This window comes from Coniophora puteana (genome assembly GCF_000271625.1).
Source record: "Coniophora puteana RWD-64-598 SS2 unplaced genomic scaffold CONPUscaffold_9, whole genome shotgun sequence".
In the NCBI taxonomy this organism is placed as follows: domain Eukaryota; kingdom Fungi; phylum Basidiomycota; class Agaricomycetes; order Boletales; family Coniophoraceae; genus Coniophora; species Coniophora puteana.
In genome coordinates this window covers 452,318-469,855 of record NW_006913061.1, presented here as the reverse complement: position 1 = coordinate 469,855, position 17,538 = coordinate 452,318, and the positions used below count along the sequence as shown (strand labels likewise).

The window sequence follows — 17,538 nt, the reverse complement described above, 5'->3', positions numbered from 1 at the left end:
TCTGACGAAGGAACTGAGTCCTCTCCATCCTCTAGAACGACATCACTTTCAGGATCTGCATTGGCCCCCACAAATTCCCCGTCACCCACACCCTCACTGATCCCGACATCCATCGAAAGGGAGTCACGAGTAACGGTTGTCGCTGGCGTACATTCAATGAAGCTCTCGCAGTTCTTTCGAGCAAACGCGTCCCTGACTTCTCCTGGATCCAGCCCCCATGAACTACCCTCATCGCATGGTATATCTCGCACCAACGGCTCCCACTCGGTATACAAACGAGCGACGTGCTCCTTTCTACGAGTTATGAAATAGACCTCATTCGCACCTGCAGAGGAGTTAGTACACATCAAGCGGGTGTTAACAATCTACCAGTGCCTGCTTCAGCGCGCTTGAGATGTTGCCACTGTTCTTTGATCCAGTCCTGAAGTCGACAACGCTCAACCAGGAGGCGAGCCTCTTCCTCGTTGCAGCGGTCGACCTCAAGCATTGCTCGAATTCCTCTGCGCACACTATCGTTGGAGAGCCAAGCCGGAGGTGCCAACGAAGAATCATCGAGGCCGGTGTTTTGCCATATGTCATTGTCGACATCTAGATTGAACACTTGCTGCGCCGTAATAAGGGGTGGGACCACAGCACGGGCAGGAGCCCTTCGCTTTGATATCAGACTCCTGATGTCCATGCAGAGCTGATTATAACGATCCACCAGCCGTTTCAATGATGGCTCGCCCCTCTTTACGGATGACTCAATGTGGGTCATTAAGTGATTTTCTGCAGGTACTGAGCAGTCAATGATGATACACGCTGGGATCACTTACCATTCGCCGATGACCGGTATGAGTCCTTCATGCGCTCGAGCTGGAACTTTCGACCGCGTGCTCGTTCTCGGATACGCGTCAAAGCAGAGAGCGCCTCTATTCTCACTTGCATGTACACATCCAGTTTACGTTGTTGCAGTCGTCGACGAGCTGGAGCACCCATGGTGCCGAGGCATTGCTGAAGCGCCGCGATTGCCAACTTGTGGGACTCGCGAGCATCCTTGAGCATGACACCGATATCCAATACGTCCGAGTTTAACCCTGCACGTAATTGCTGTTCGAGATGGGTGACCTGAGTGCCACGCGCGTTCATAGTCTTTTCCAGTTCTAGCGCCCTTGCAACTGCGGCATCCACGCGGGCCTGGGATTTACCTACACAGGGAGGGAGAATGAGGTCAATGTGTCAAAATTACAAGGTACGCGCGCACGGGGTAGGGGCGAGTCTGGGACAAAACCTGAGAGTTCCACTCGCCTCGCAACACCCCAACCGGTGTTGCACATTCCCTCAGAACGTCCAAGGCCACTGTTTTCTTCTCCTGACACCCCTTCCACTTGTTGCGAAGCCATGTCCCACTGCTTATCATTGCCTTAGCGTCAAGAAACCGCACCTGATCGTCTAACACAAAACGACGTTGATGCATCTAAATTCGCAGTTCAGATATCATCTCACATCAAATAAAGCATGGAGACCTACACCGGAAACCCTTAAGATCGAGATCAAAAATCGAAGAGCGCTCCACAGACGCTCACAGCCTTCACCATCGGATAGTCCAAATCCTATACGCTTACAAGGGTGGTACACCACTTGACATGGCCATTGGTGCCCATACGCGTGAAACACCGAGACACCAAACTCCATTCGAGCAAGCACTTCGTCCGACAGGAGTCCCCATTTGCGGGCGCTGCGTTCCAGCTGACAGGCAATGTCGTACAACAGCCCAACTCTCGTTGTTCCGGGAACGTGGCGGAGGAGCATTTCTAAGAGCGCCAACGCATAGTACTGCCTCTCACCGGCAGACGTCATGTTGCAGAACCAGAGGACACGATCATGTCTGCAAACAAGTGCCATCAGGCCAGTGTCAGCGAAAAAACAAGTGCTCGCTTTCTCGCGTGTTTCATCCGCTGCCTTGAAAGAGGAACCGCATGCTTCCAGACTCGATGCGGGCACCTTCATCCCAGCCTCGATGTTGTCATCGTCTTCGTGCTGGCGCCCTCGAGTTCCAGTTCTCGGTTCCCGTTGCTGGGCAACCCACTCTTGTATTTCTTTGACGACACATTCGGGAACAAAAAAAGAGGCTGTAGGATTTGGCGGATCTTCGCCGGCCGCCTGGCGAGTGTTGTTGGCGCGCTTCTGCGTGAAGCACGCGTCTAGGCATACAATCACATCCGGGCTTGACGTCGAATGGCTGAACGTTTCGGGGAAACATAATGCGCACCGGGACTGCAGGTAAGGCGACACCTGCGTTCGGGAGTAAGAATGAGAAGCGATAACGGGAGACGTATCGAGGGGAACTGCATCCTCGGAACTGGTACCGGCCACCGGTGTGGACATTCGAGCAGGCTGAGCGCATTCAATGACCCTGTCGACATGGGACTCTACGGCGAGCCGCAACACCGCAAACCAATGGATGGCCATGGCAAACCATCTGCGCAAGGGATCCTTGATTCAACTCGGTCAGTAACCAACAGAGACTAAGCCGACAGTGTTCATTTCTTACGTCCGTTGCGAATTGATATCGCATTTGCTTGAAAAAGTCATCCAAGGCCTCACACCAGGCCGTGGAATTTGGTGTGAGGCGCTTGAACAAGTTTGAAGCGAGGGATAACACACGGAAGTCGATGGCCAGTGTAGGCTTTGAAGGAGTATTGGGGAACATACCAAGGCGAACTAATTGCAGGGGAGCCGTTTGGCATCCACATGTAGATAGCGTAATGCGCTGGATATCTATATGATCATTAGCAAGACAAAGCCACCAGGGAGTGCATGCTCACGCTTGAAAGACAGACATATCACTTTCAAATCCATCTTTGAACATGCACAAGCGCCAGGACCTAAGAGGTCAGCAGTGATATCATGGTCAACCCGTAGACTATCAGTGCGTTTCATGTAGTCCATATACGGCAGAATGAGCGAAGGCAACGCATCATCTGTCCACTTAGCCCAAACCCTTTGTCTTTTCTCCGAAGCAGACATCCACGTTCTTCGATCTGGCGGTGGTGCATCCTCAAATTGCGTGAAGTCGGTCGCGAATGGATTAAATCCAATATCAGGTAGGACTGGTCCGTGTGGGCCTCAACCTGCGATGGGCCGTTGGATCAGTTGCCGAGCAGGGAGTGTGAGTATGGGGGCTCCTTGCGCCAAGCGGGGGTGTAACAGCCTAGCAATACGTTTGGGCCGAGGCGGTGCATGCTCAATGTCGACGAATGTGTGTATTCGAGGGACCTCGGGAGCGGACGGCGCATGCACGCGTACCAACGACGATGCAACTCCAACCGCACCTCGGGTCCCCAGAGCTGACTCTGGCGCGCCGTTGTCGGTGGCATCGCGTTTACGCCTCTTTGGTTTGTTAATCGTTGGTCGACGGACGGACATTGCACGGCAAAACTATTAGCCTCGTTTGCACTGAGAACGCGGTAAGCAACGAGCACATCGTATATAACAAGTAGATGAAGATCAAAGAAGAAGACAAAACAAAAAAGGGCGAAAATGGCCCGAGTGCGCGCAGGCCGACGATGAACGAGGACAAGAAAAGAAGATTGCAAGAGACGCCTGCCACTAGAAAGGAAACATCAACGGGACGACCGGTGGACGACCGGTGTGGTGGTGAAACTTGCGGATGTAATGAGTCGACAACCGCTCTGGCCAGGTGAGGCGGTTGTCGCGATCGTACTTGCCCTCAAGTGGCGCAAATTGTTTTCCTCCTTCCCAGTTGTTCATCAAACGACGGAACATATCCCAGTGGCGTAAGCTCATGACATCATCGGGCGCGGATATATGCATGCCGCGGGGGTTGATCGGGGATGGTAGCAGCGAGAAAGGTGCAGCCAGGCAAGTGGCATCCTCGGGAACATCAAACGCCTCAAACACTCGTTTGAGACGGCCATCATAGTCAGCATCCCAGTGTTGACGAGCCAAGAACATGTCAAGGGCCAAGAACTCGTAACGAAATGACAGGTCGGCAACCTCCCAGACTATCAACCGGATCTCAGTCGGGGAGAGATCACTCAAGCGGAATGGGTCCATGTCTTTGCCGCGCCAGAGCACGGGGGTACGATTGCTGACCCGAGGTTGCGCGGTGGTAGCACCACACACATCGTCACCGAACAAAGGGCGCCACTGCGAAACCTCGTTGATAGCTTTCGGGGAGGAAAGGAATGCATTCGGGGCCATGTCCCCCAACAGTAGACGATGCCAGGCTTGGGCCTTCGGGAATGATTGACTAGTAGGATTGGCATCGACAAGATCGATCAGTTTCTCCCGAGCGAGCATCCAGTTCGTGACGTAAGTCTCGCAACGACCAGGATCGTCAGACGAGCAAAGCATGGCGGGGTCGGGGAAACGCAGCCCGAATGCAACGTTGCCCGTTCCGTGGGGCGGCTCAGATGCAGTCTCTTTCCCTGTGCCTTTGATGTTGAGCCTTCGACGTCGTTCCCGGGCAACTTCGGTGCGGACTTTGTTAGCCTGGTCGAGTTCACGCTTGACGTTGCGTAATCCCCAGTACCAGCAGTGGTCTGGCTCGGCCATGTTTTCATGCTTAAACACGGACCATCGGTCACGATTGGCAGTAACCGAACCTATGACGCGCGTGAGTAACTAGTTAAGAATAGTGAAGTAGGTCTTACCGTCAAAGGTTTGATGCCGAGACGGCTTCCAGCGCGACATGATCTCTGCATACAATGACATGGACAACGGCGCCTCCAATATCTCCTGGGGAGCGGCCCTTTTCAGCATTGCAGACAATCGCTGCCAAGTAGCTACATCGCTGGGACGAAGGATGGGGAAGGGCTTGTCATGCGTGTCCATGTCGAAGAACTCCCTGTAAGTGATCTTCGCAGGAATGACCTCAACATGACGGATGATGTTCATATCGGGGGGAATGGATTGAGGGTCCCTGATGTACCAGATGGGCACACCAGCGGCATAAAGCATATGGCAAACCTGGGCGGAGTCCGTGAACGCTCCCATCCAGTGTGTGTTGACAGCGTGTGGGAAGGCAGGCAACGGAGACCACACACGGGGCCGGACGACGGAGACATAATCCAAGTATGCGTGTAGATTAAGATATAAACGCTGGGTCTCTGCAAATCTCGCGACAGATTCGCGATGAGTCAAGGGCGAGCTTTGCAGTAGACCAACATTCGCCACAAAATCGTTGATGTACGCCATGATGGCACTGGGTTTCGAGTCATTGGTCATGGAATGGAACCATTCCTCAGAGCGCTCCCGGAGGTCGACATGCATAGCCTGTAAGCCAGATTTCGCTTCCTGGCTGAGCAGCCCTACACGAGAGTCGGCGGTGGTACGAACCCAGTCCGTGTCCTTGAAAGGGTCCCAGGCGCATCGATGCGCATGATTGTCGGTGGATCCGTCGTCTCGCATGATCAAGGGAGCCCAGGGCCAGCTGTGGTCGAACTTCTGGGGGTGCTGATGCGGATCTACAGCTGCATAGCGTCCGTCCGCCCTGGCAAACACCGCTTCGCCTTGGAACACGTGCGGATGGTAGATGACATCCATGTTGGGTGAAGTGAGCAGACGACCGTCATACACGGCCAGCGCAAGAGCGTCTGTGAATAGCAGGGGCTCTGAGGAAATACTCGTCAGCGACAATACACGCGAAGGTGCCCCGATCTTACGTTCTTGGTCAAGAAGGCGTCGATGTGGAGGGAACATGTCCATGTGGACGACCTTGCGAGCATCCAGGGGTTTGATGATCTTTGTGGTTCGCGTTCAACACCTTCATTTCACACTTATCAAGGATGTTTGCCTACCAGCATCTGATGTTGTGCATACGCCACCCAGGAAACAAGAGGGGCAAGCAAGATTGGCGGGACGATCACGGGCACCATTCGGGCACATAACGACAAAAAGGCACAGCCAAAATCCGGACAACAAAAATGAGTAAGATAGTAGGTACGTAATGTAAGAAAGAAATGGAAGACGATGTCATGTACGTAGGTAAAGACCCAGCTCACTCTGAGGCCTTCAACCGCGTTGATCATGCAGAGCATAGTCGTGCGGAGCGGCGGCCTCATGAGCTACCGCTCAAGAGCTATCTACCTAGAAGCGCATAGCTTCTGGGTGAGGTCCAGGCGGGTAAAGGGGGGGGGGTCGAGGAGCACATAGCTCCTCTCACGAATGGCAACGACAGGGGAAGGTGGCGTACCGTGATAGTGAGTTTACTGGCTGGATGGCTTCCTGGATGAGCCGGTTGTCCTCAATCCAGTTGATGATGCTTACCTTGTTGCGACTGCGAGGACAGTATCTGCAGTATGATGAGCACTGTATCATCGGGGGAGGGAGGGCGGTGACTTACATCCGGGCTGAATGGGCGCAAGATTCTATAAACGCGCACATCAGCGCTCGTAAGGAGAGTCGATCGCGGGAGCAACTTACCGTGTGGGGATATCCTGAGATGCACATGAAGGCAATGAGCATCAGCGCGAAGGCCTCGTGAAGCAAACTCACCGAATCCTGAAGTTCTGCCGTCGTGCAGTCCTGTCTACTACAGCGTCAGCGCAGCGATGGTGAGCTGACCGATGCAAAGGCTTACTGCAAACTGCGTTGCTCGATCAGGACTGATTAGGCGACGCGTCAGACTGGATGTCAATGAGGGAGGTGAATGACTTACGAATCGTGGGTGTGCGTGGCGCTCGATGTGGGTGGGACTTGGTTTTGGGAGGAAGAGCGCAAGGTGGGAAGGGAAAACAAGAATGGATGTGTTGGTTTATTTGGTATTATTTGGCTCTCATCCCTTTATGGATTCCGCCACGAGGGAGGCTAGAACTTTTGACATAAGTGGAAACACGGCTACCGGCCCGAACGTGGATATCCCAGAAGAACAAGGATATCCATACTCCGATTTGATTCCGCGGAATTTGAAGAACTCCGATGCATATATACCATGCGCCGCTTCCGCTCTTTTTCCCTTTGACTCCCACCTGCCACTATGCAGATTCTCTCAGTACCCTACGGGCGAAGTCCTCGCTCCGACACTACGTCTCCTGGAGGGGCAGCGTGCCACTTGTTTAGGGATACTCACGCCGTACAATGAAGGTGCGTTTATGTTCCTCCCCTTCCTGGTGCTGATTCCTGTCCCCAGATCTGTTGACGACGTGCGCGGCTCGGTCCTCACTCCCGCCGAGAGGAGCTATGTGCTCCTCGACCCCCCTTTACCCGCCTGCACCTCACCCAGAAGCTATGCGCTTCTGGGTAGATAGCTCTTGAGCGGTAGCTCATGAGGCCGCCGCGCCGCACGACTATGCTCTGCATGATCAACGTGGTTGAAGGCCTCAGAGTGAGCTGGCACTGGCTATGTATGCCATGATGATGTTGATCCACGATTGGTGAGTCGTTCTATGGCAAACTTGCCGTGAGGACAGAGCACTGGCTGTGTTCGCAGATTGATAAATGTGGGTGATGCATCGTGGCGTATCGAAATTGCAAGACAAGCTAGGCTGTTGACCAAATACCCGCCCTATCCTACTTCCTACACGTGTGCTAAGAACGTATTACGCCTGAGCGTAGTCACGTCATTGAGTCTGTACGACACCGTATAAGTTAGAACGTACATTCCCGTTATTGATGGGTGCTTCCGCTTGTAGCACGCATCAAACGTGGTAATTAACACTATCATCTGCCATGGAACGCATTCCTGAAGGAATGTGTGCGACGAGAACCTATGGAAATGTTATTGGTAATTTCTCTCCCAAGGTCCATGAGGAACGCTGAACAAACATTTATAAGACTGGTTAGCTTGGCAACACATGCCTCAAGCTGTCGCTGACAATCCTTTCACACCACATAGGTAGGCATGGTTTACGCTGACAATTGGCTGTCAGGACACTGCTTTGACCTCTCTTGTCCGTCCTGAAGCTCATTCTCCTGGTAGTAGCGACTGCGAGGGGGTTTCTACATTTCTCTCCCAAGAAACCCCGGGTGTGAGTCTCACAGGGGCTCCCAGCGCGTGGGAACCTCACTGGTCCTGGTTTCATACGACCACTATGCCTGCTGGACGACCCCCTCAGTACACCACCGATGACGAGCGCAGAGAGGCCGCACGGGCCTCCAGAGCTCGATACTATCACAAGTAAGTATACATTAGTCTGAGTTTTTGAGTTTGTGTCAATGATCGACACGGTTGTCCCAGGAATAGAGAGGTCGAGTGCGCGAAGATGCGAGACAAGTATCATGCCAGGGTCAGTCGGTATGTATGGTCGCCGGTAGGGTGGAAAGAATACTCATATCTGCAAAGTGGATCAGATCATACGCCTACTCGAGCACCAGACAGAGCGCAAGGACAAGTCGCTAAAGCGTCAGTACCAGTCAAACGGTGCGCATATGACAATCCACGGAATACCTTGACACTAACAATTGAGTAGGCACGATCTCACCAAGAGGAAAGTACCCTTCGGAGCATCTCGTGTTCCACGGTATGCTTGTCGTAACGATCTCACGATACGTGTCATGCTCACTCATATCGCTAACACTGCCGCTGCCATCGCCATTATGGAGGAGGAAATGTTAACAATCTTCAATGGCAACCCGTCACTCTTCCTCAGAGAGATTCGATCGAATCTGGCCGCATGCAAGGATAAGTCCGAGGGTGACCGCGTCATATCGTGTCTCGACGAAACGCTGGAGAGCGTGTCTCTTATCCATACAGAGATATCAAACCTCTTGGCCGATGTCCTCTGGAAGGGCTCGCCTCATTCACCTGAGTACCAGCGCGTGGAACAAGCTCGAGGACGGTGCTCTCTCATAGTCAGTTCGATGGAGGACATACAGCTCACGTTCTGGGAGCAAGGTATTGAACATTTTCAACGTCGGGTGCCCATCGGAGCTCTTTGACTGGCTGGCCTTAGCATACATATTTGAATCTGCAGAGCAACAACATGGTGCATTCGCCTCAGTGGTGCGACTACGCGAGTGAAACAGAGGCGGTGCCGTCGAGTGTTAAAGTGGGCGTCTCATGGCCCCATTAAAGCGGTTGCGGGGGCTAGGACACGTTCGTATGTCGATGAGGGGTGCAGTTATCCGCAATCCGCAACATCTGGGCGTCGAGGCCCCCCCGAACTTTCATTACAGACCCTCACTTTCGGATCGGGTCGTACACCTGAGTCGCGGTCACCACAGCCGGGTATAGTTTCACATGCGATGCTCGCTATCGCTAGATTGCCACAAGGTATGTGTTGACGTTCTCTTTCACCTTTCCTTTTTAAACATCTTCATTTCAGGGTGACATCGGCTAGTGGATGGCGATTCCCAATCATGAAGACAGTGTTGATTTGTTTTTCTGAATCTAGCCTAGTATGGCCCAGGTTCTTTGTCAATGGCGACACCCGACCTCACTTATGACCTTGTCTGCCATGCGGTATGTGCCCCGACGTGGTGCTCCATGCAGACGCGACCATGCGTTCGCAAGGTATTGCCCCATTCTCTGGGACATACGCAAATGGTCTTTGACGTGTGTCCACGAAACGCGCCCTTTTTTTTTTCTTCCTCGGTCACCCGACCAGCACCTCGGATGCCCTGGGGGACCCCTATACGTGGACCAATTTGTCCTGAGAGGCGAACGAAGTCGCTCATTGGCTATCGGCTTTTGGCCTTGGTAATTTCTTCGGAACTCTCTTCGGTCGAAATTAACCGAATTTCACTTGTGGTGTCGGCGGTGTCGTGGATTGGTTACCTGACGCACCACTAGCAAATTCTAGAAATCATTTATAAGTTTGCTCGTGGGCTCCTTAGTTTCATCTGCGTACCATGCCTCCCAAATCTAATGTTTCCTCTCAGAAAAAAAATGACTCAGTCAAACCGACGCGAACTCTTCCTGCGCGTCAGGCCACGAGTACTCACATGCGGCCCAGGGTGGGAGCGGCAACTGAGGTACGTACGTGAACGCAGTGGTGTCAACCTGTCTAACGCGACAAATCCCTGTGGCAGGAGCATCAAAGACCTGGGCCGCGTATGAGGAAGCCAGGCGAGAAATGCCTCTCGGCTGAAGAGCACGCTGAGCGGGTCGCAGAGCGAACGCGTGCACGGATCTGGCCCAATGGTGAGTGAAACCTGTTAGGTCGTGGCGTGTCAGCGCGTAACTGACACTCCCTGCTCAGATTGCGACAGCAAGAAAAAAGGTGATAATGCCGTTCTACTTCGCGTTATCATTATGCTGACACCATGATAGACAAAGAATCGGACAACCACGCTCGCCGACACTCGGAGAGGGGACCTCCTGCCTCGGTCAATGATGTTCATCCAGATGCCTCATCCTCGGCCGAGCCAGATGTCACCGAAGATGGCGAGCGCACTGAGATCACTGAGGGCTCCGTGGCTGTTGATGCAGAGGATGATGGCTCGGGGTTAGGTCTATCCTCTGCCCGTACCTTCGAGTCTGTCAATGAAGATGCCGACGAGGAACAACATGTTAACGCAACACTTGGCGACGCAATGATGACAGGTCAGTCTTGCTCTCTCTTTAGCGCAATGGCCTATTCTGACATTGAACCGAATATAAAGGGGAGGAAACAGAAGAAGACGCACGCGATAGCCACACGTCGCCGGCCCATGACGCCGAGGATCATAGCGATGGCGATGAACATTGTCCCGCACGTTCCAAGGGTAAATCCCGCGCTATTGATGCGGACCTCGTGCCTGGTCACAGCGGTAGCTCAGCACCATCTCATTCCGACACCGAAGGTGGGATGAATGACGAGCAACGTCTTGCTCGTCGTCTGGCCAAGGGCTGATGGTCCTCTTGATGAGTACAATGGTACAAGTTTGTTTTTATTATACTCTTTACATTACGCTAATGTGTGATGAAACAGATGATCCTGACTTGGCCACCGGTGGTTTGTCTGACTGCCTCCCAGAGGAAGTACGCGCCATGCCTGCCTCCTCCTCAACCCGCGATACACCTGCCTCGGCCACGTCTCATCCGTCATCATCGCGGATGCCCGCCAACATTCACCCCGCCAAGAAGGTGAAGGGGAGACGCTTCGTCGACTCCAGCAAGACGGGTCGTTGGTCTCATGAGGAACGTCAGCGGCTGGACGAGTTTAAGGCACGGTGGGAAGAGGGCATGGACACACTGGTACGACTGACAGGACGATCTCGTGCTGCTGTCTCCGGCGCCTTGGGGCTGAACCTAGTGGGCTATCGTTGCGATAGCATGTGGAACAAGCACCAAAAGTGGTGGTGGGCTACTCAGCGCGGTTCGGAAGGTGAGTTGATTGTGCACGCCTGCAGTATCCTTGTTGACCACGTCCCAGAGTCGCCCGATGACGCGCGCCCGCGTTGCACAGCCGACTACAACTCTCGCGTCGAAAGGTCCACCGTCCAAGTCGACGACCCAGAAGCGCTGGAGGACGAATGTGCTTTCGACGAAGAACATGAGGTATGGGAGCCCATCCTGTCATACTGGTCAGAGCAGCGCAATCCGAATACCATGTCCAGCGACGATCACATGGCGGTGGTGGACCAGTGTGTTAAGGAGTTTAGCAGAGCGGTACGTGTCTCACATTGGTCGTCGTGTTACTAGAGCTCATTGTCTGACGTAGGCGGCTGTGTATTACTGCCTCTTCGGCATTTTTGTCGGAGGGTTCACCATTACTATCACTGACGAGGCGTCGCCGAGGTGCCTCAATCAAGCGTGGGGGGGATCCGAGATCGTCGAGGACCTCATCAGCTCTGAACATGCGAATGTTCAAGCCATCATTCGTAATGTCAAGCACCTTATTGAGTGAGTGATGGTTCATGTTTTCCGTCTGGCCTGCTGATTGATCCTCATACCCCTTTCACCAGAGCCAAGGTTTGCGGGGATGAGACACCAACAATACCACTTCCTGGTTCCCTCGTGGAGGATGAAGACGCCCGACTCAAAACGGTTCTTCAAAGTGGGCACAAGGAGGGCAAGCACGACCGTCTGCGGCGTCTGGCTCGAGTCCAGTTGGTTACCTACCTGGGTGAGTGTACTGTCACGTTATCATGATATTGATTGTTGTCCTGATGCAATCTTGTAGCGCCTTTTGGGATCACTTTTATTGGCGATAATGACCCGAAGACTGCCATCGGGAGACGCAAGATGACATGGCTCGGCTATCGGGGCATACTCTACGACAACAAACTCAAATGTATCAACTACCCCGCCGGTGTCCCGCTCCCTGGTATCTTCCAGCCTGGTCAACTCGGACTTCACGAGCTGGCGCCACTCGTCGGTCCATGGATGCTGCAGCTGCACAAGAAGTGGTACCGCGATGCAAGGTCCAAGGCGCGGGCCGCTTTAGAGGCGAGCGGGGTCAATGTCCCGCCAGACGACGACGATGAAGATGACGAGAACAACTTTGGTGACGTCACCACGGAGGATGGAAAGGTCAAGAATAAGTATGGTTACGATGGGCCGAAGTTGCAGAGCACCGTGGTGATGCAAGTCGTGGAAATGACTGATGGTGAGTCATTTGACGCTCGCGCGCTTGGCATAGCGGCTAATTGGTGTCTAGATGAGAGGGCGTTGTTAAGCAGAAATGAAGACCACCGTGTTCCCCTGGTCGTCGGTCAAGATGGACGCGTCAAAGTGTGGGCAAGCCAGCTCAGCGCAGAACGTACGAATGTGGTCTTGGGTCCCAGTACGCAAGTTCCGCTTCGTCGCCAGAGATCGCCTTCTCCCCATCAGCAATCGCCTACGCCCCCTCTTAGTCTTCCATCGCCTTCTCCGCCGCCGCGAGGGTATGCAATGTCTGCATCCCCGCCTCCTAGCTCACGCGTCACTATGTCGCCTTCCCCCCCGCTCCACGCTCGTAATTTCTCTCCTTTGCCGCCCCCTCGCCGTGCGCGCGCCAGGTCTCCGTTGCCACCTCCCCGTGCTCGTGTGAGGTCCCCTGCACCAGTGCGCGACAGGCCGCACCCACGTCCCCGAACGCGTGTCATATTGCCCTCGCCCCCTCCTCGGCATCACACCCGTGCACGCGTCATACCTCCTTCACCTCCTCCAAGTCAGCCAAGAACAGTGGCACGCCCTGCTGCGCGACCGAGTCCCCCACCCCGTCGCCGAGATCCTCAGCCTTCTCGGGGGGTGGATAGGGGCGTCATCACAATACCATCATCAGATTCGGACGAACCGATCTACTTGGGGCGCCGCCAGGAGCCAAATCATTCCCAAGCACGAGTGTCGCCTGACACTGTAGAGGTGCGTTATGCGAGCCTGCTACCGCCCCTGTCACCTATGGTTGTGGATGAGACTCCCCGAGTTCGTCGACGATCTCCTTCCGCTGCCCAGCGGGCCAATCCCACTACCGATGAGAGGACACCTCCACCTCCTTATGTCAGCCACCTTCAAGATCGCATGGTCTCTCCGTCATCTCTCCGACCTCTGGACGACGTTCGAGGTAATTAGTGCGTGTCGTTGTATGTCTGTCTCACATATTTGATTATTGACACCAGTGGTTCAGTGTCGCCAGTTCTTCATCGCGAGCACGGAACCCATGTGTTACATAGTGAGTCAAGTACATTGGTGTCTTCTATTGTATTGCTTACTGTACACTCGTCATGCAGCACGTCGCGCAACGTACTGGAGGCGGGGCCTTCACGCACGCGAACTGCAATTTCGTCATCTTCCCGCGACCACCACACTCATCAGGATCGGCGTGCGCACTGTCATGACAACGGCCCTACATCATCACGCTCCCACTATCTCGATCAAGTCGCCGGGCCGTCGCGTCAGGTCGCTGGTTCGTCCCGTCAGGTCGCTGCGTCGTCCCGTCAAATCGCCGGCCCGTCTCGTCAAAGGGATCAGGGCGCCGGCCCGTCCCGCCATCACCAGCCTGTTGTTGACAACCACCGGTCCCATCGCGACCAGAGTCCGGGGCCAATACGGTAAGATTCTGCCATGAACTCGGTGCTGGCGTATACTGATTTGTATTGCTAGCGAGTCTTCCCCTCGCCCTTCGCGCCGTAGGCGTTCTCCGTGAGTGACAATGACTCATGTCTACTAGTGTGCTATATTCATCCATTTTCTCAGGGATCCAAGGACCGAGTCCTCGCGTGCTCACAAGCAACCAAGATATAGGTATTAATGACCACGTAGTTCTTCTCGTTTATGGTATCGGATGTGGGCAAGAGGTAGAGTGGGGGTGCGTATTATGTATGTGAATGTGGTGGTGCTGTGCATCAAAGTTATTACGGGCGGGTATCCAGGCATCCAGCCTTTATTTATTGATGTTCATGCTGAGTGTATCGTGTTGTGATGAATGACCGGTGTGGGGCTAAAGCCCTGAGTTACACATTCGTCATAGTGTGAAGTGCATAGGTGGGGATATCCATGTATTAACGGGGATAATCAACTAGATCCCTATAGGGTGTTCATGGAAGGTTGGTGTGTCATATTTGAATGTTATAGTCCGTGTAGTGGATAATCATCATGTCTAGGTCATTCTTTGTGACTACTAGATCTATCGCAGTGGTTATCCACGTTAGTGCATTGGATAATCCCGTGTGGGCCTTGCAGGGATCTCTGTAGTTGGTGTATCCCATATGGGTTGTGTATGGATGTAGTCGAAGTCCATGGTGTGTAATGGTAGTCCTCCATGCACCATACTGATTAAGACATACCGGGGTGGTTATCCAAGGTGTGACGTCCCACTGAACTCGTGGTTATCCTGGGCGACGGCTGACTTAGTGCATAGTTATCCATGCGTGCCGTGGATATCCACGTTGGATGGGTGTGACGTCCCACTGAGCGCGTGGGTGTGCTCGCCGACAGCTGACTTAGCGCATAGTTATCCATGCGTCCCATGGATATCCACATTGGATATTGTGTGGCGTTGGGATCAGCATTGGTTATCCACGGTGACGTTTCACTTAGTGCATGGTTACCCATGCCGACGGTCCCCAAGTGACGCATAGTCATCCACGCTGACATTTCACGTAACACGTGGATATCCAGGGTGGATATTGGGTCGGCATTGAATATCCTTGTATGCATGGGTGGACTTGCAAATGTGTGTGTCCTTAGATGACTCTTGGTGCTGACGTCCACCAAGGGACCCCGCGGTCAAGTAGGATAAACTTGGCTTGGTGATAGCCTAGTAGTAGGTATGGTCATGTGGAATGACCACGCCAAATTTGTACGTTCACTAGGCACCTGGATATCCCGCCGGCTGGTGAGTAGTCAAGTCGTTTACAATGTATCATCCATGAGGATATCCTGTAGGGCATATGTGTGGCCTTGGAATTTGCAGGCTGCCCAGTGGACGTCCCGCGCCAGATATCCACGTGTGTAGGGACCATCCACCATATGGTATTAGGTCACACTGGGTTATCCGCATGAGCCGGGGATACCCGTCTAGCAATATCTTCTGTGTCCCCCAGTGTGGATATCCACTCTGGACCATTGATGTACAGTCCCTGGGGTATCCAGCGAGGCGTTGGAATACTCCCTCTATGTAAGACTTATATTTGTGTGTGCCACATTGATTGATATGTGCTGTTCTTGTTTGTCCAGGCCGTATGTAGGATACTCCATTCATACACTGGGATATCCTACGTCTAAATTGGGGGAGGTCCTTTGGCAGTTGTAGATGAATTGAAGAGTTATTTTGGCTGCTGTCATTGGAATGAGATTATGGGGAAGAACAAATGTTTTCATATCACGAGATGGGTGATGTTCTTAGGAAAGTGCATGAGGTTGATGCTGTGCCTTTGGCGTCTTTCATGTTATGGGTGGACTTGGCGCCATATAGATAGCTTAAGTAGGATGCTTCTGATATCTGTGGTGCTGTGTTTGTGGTATACTTTCTTTTCTTATCCAAATCGTGTAGTATAGTAGACTGCTGCTGTAGATAGATATGATTGATCATATTGTTGCATTATTTTAGTAGGTTTTGCAAATTATTGATTTAACTACTTAAATATATCAGGACCCTGGACACCCTGGACATCCACTCCTCGTGTAAGCTCACTGCTGGTATATCCATTTTCATGGATATCCCCGCCCTGATAACAGACATTTGTCTGTGGACATTCCACTGACGGCATATTGCTCCATCTGGACATTCTGCCTCCAATCTCTCTTTCTTGTGACACCTTGGGAGTAATCATGTTGTCTTGAGGAGTATCCAGGGGCTTCATCTAGATTTTCCAGGCGCGCTGGGGAATAACAGGGCGGGTGAGCACCTTACAGGTACAGAATTTAGGTGGGCGAAACACACCTTATAGGGGTGGATACCCGGGGTGACTGAAGTGAAGCTGCAGTTAATCACCTAGCATTCAAGCACATAATTGTGCGCGCTGGGATGGAGTATGGCTAGATAGAAAAACAACAGCAGAATAACAAGCCAGGCCAGTACCAAAGTCAATTCCTGAGCCTAAAGCTCATCTGTTTGCTTTTGCAGATGCTGTACAAGGAAAGCAGCCAGATCAATGGTTACTTGCATGACCTCCTGCACTTGACTGCAGTGTTCCTTGTTGAGATCCAAGCTCTCGGGAGTGATGCCCTTTGTAGGTCTGAGAAAGAGCTTGGCTGAGACGCATGCTCCATTTCTTTCAAGTTAACGACAATAGTGAGTGTGTACATAACTGAGATAGTCATCTAGGTTCAAGCTTTCCATCTTTTGAGAGTTAGAATGACATCCCAGAGGTGGCTGAGAGCTCTCTCCTGCACAAAACCAGAGCAATTTCTCAAGATACCCATCCGGGTCAGCAGTTATGATTTTGACAAGTAAGTCTATCACCAACATAGACATTTTTCTCACTATAATTTCCATAGCCGTGTTGATCTATTTCTCTCCTGAAAGTAATAAAGTCCTCTTTGTAGACGAGATTAATCGCTTTGAGCCCAGCCTCCGAGACAGCATGTAGAAATTGATTCATTCTTGATTTTATAGTAAGAGTCCCTAGCTAATTCAAGTCCTAGTCGAGCAGTCGAGCAGTCGCCTGAGCATAGGGGAAACTATAACCTCAGTACGGCGCTATGCGAGTGATTCACGCAGGGAGGGGCAGCACAAGAAATCGATGGTGTTACAATTGAGCTACTACCTAGGACGCGTCTGTGGACGCGTTTAATACCCTTGACCTAAGATTAGATTACCGCAGGCGATCGCGTCGGCACCACGATGCCGGCTTCGCGAAGCCCTTACCAATCCGTTCCCATCCGCCAATTTTCGAACTCCGTCGGTCGCCTGCCAGCGAGTCGACATTTTGTCCCATCCCTGACGCGAGAACCGCTTGGTTCGTTGCCTTATTAGGCACGCGCATGGGCGACTGGTTACGAGTCTAGTTTGGTCCGCCTCCAAGCCTATGTCCAGGGTAGAAAACCCGGGGTCAAGGGGGTACCCAGAGCAACAACTACCCGGGGCGAGGGTCGGGGCCAACCTCGGACTCCCATAGGGGCATTCGGGGGTCCTGATTCATCCGGGCGGGGGGAAGCCGGCGGGATACTATTGCACAATCGCTGGCAATCGCGTTCACGCAGGCGCGGGGGAAGCCGGCGTAATACTATTGCATGATCGCTGCCAA

General features: G+C 52.9%; 3 protein-coding genes across 3 annotated transcripts; 1 reads left to right on the top strand and 2 right to left on the bottom strand.

Moving 5' to 3' along the window:
* Positions 1-188: 188 nt before the first annotated feature.
* On the bottom strand, positions 189-2,743 carry CONPUDRAFT_26075 (uncharacterized protein; the record flags this gene model as incomplete). Its single annotated transcript, XM_007772205.1, has 6 exons — positions 189-325; positions 370-777; positions 816-1,176; positions 1,229-1,456; positions 1,510-2,475; positions 2,534-2,743. Coding segments are annotated over 6 exons (2,310 nt in total), but the record flags the coding sequence as incomplete, so codon positions are not given.
* A 2,060-nt stretch (positions 2,744-4,803) lies between these two features.
* On the bottom strand, positions 4,804-5,148 carry CONPUDRAFT_26779 (uncharacterized protein; the record flags this gene model as incomplete). The annotated part of the gene is made up of 1 exon (XM_007772206.1): positions 4,804-5,148. A coding segment is annotated over one exon (345 nt), but the record flags the coding sequence as incomplete, so codon positions are not given.
* A 2,888-nt stretch (positions 5,149-8,036) lies between these two features.
* CONPUDRAFT_74474 (uncharacterized protein) lies at positions 8,037-14,542 on the top strand (the record flags this gene model as incomplete). The annotated part of the gene is made up of 23 exons (XM_007772329.1): positions 8,037-8,122; positions 8,183-8,239; positions 8,288-8,365; positions 8,415-8,783; positions 8,919-9,217; positions 9,354-9,406; positions 9,781-9,918; positions 9,976-10,087; positions 10,217-10,489; positions 10,549-10,728; positions 10,857-11,252; positions 11,301-11,536; positions 11,589-11,770; positions 11,833-11,993; positions 12,051-12,476; positions 12,510-13,213; positions 13,304-13,419; positions 13,468-13,520; positions 13,579-13,899; positions 13,952-13,990; positions 14,045-14,156; positions 14,381-14,398; positions 14,452-14,542. 23 exons carry the CDS (start codon positions 8,037-8,039, stop codon positions 14,540-14,542), a joined length of 4,500 nt encoding a protein of 1,499 aa, XP_007770519.1.
* Between the last annotated feature and the right edge of the window lie 2,996 nt (positions 14,543-17,538).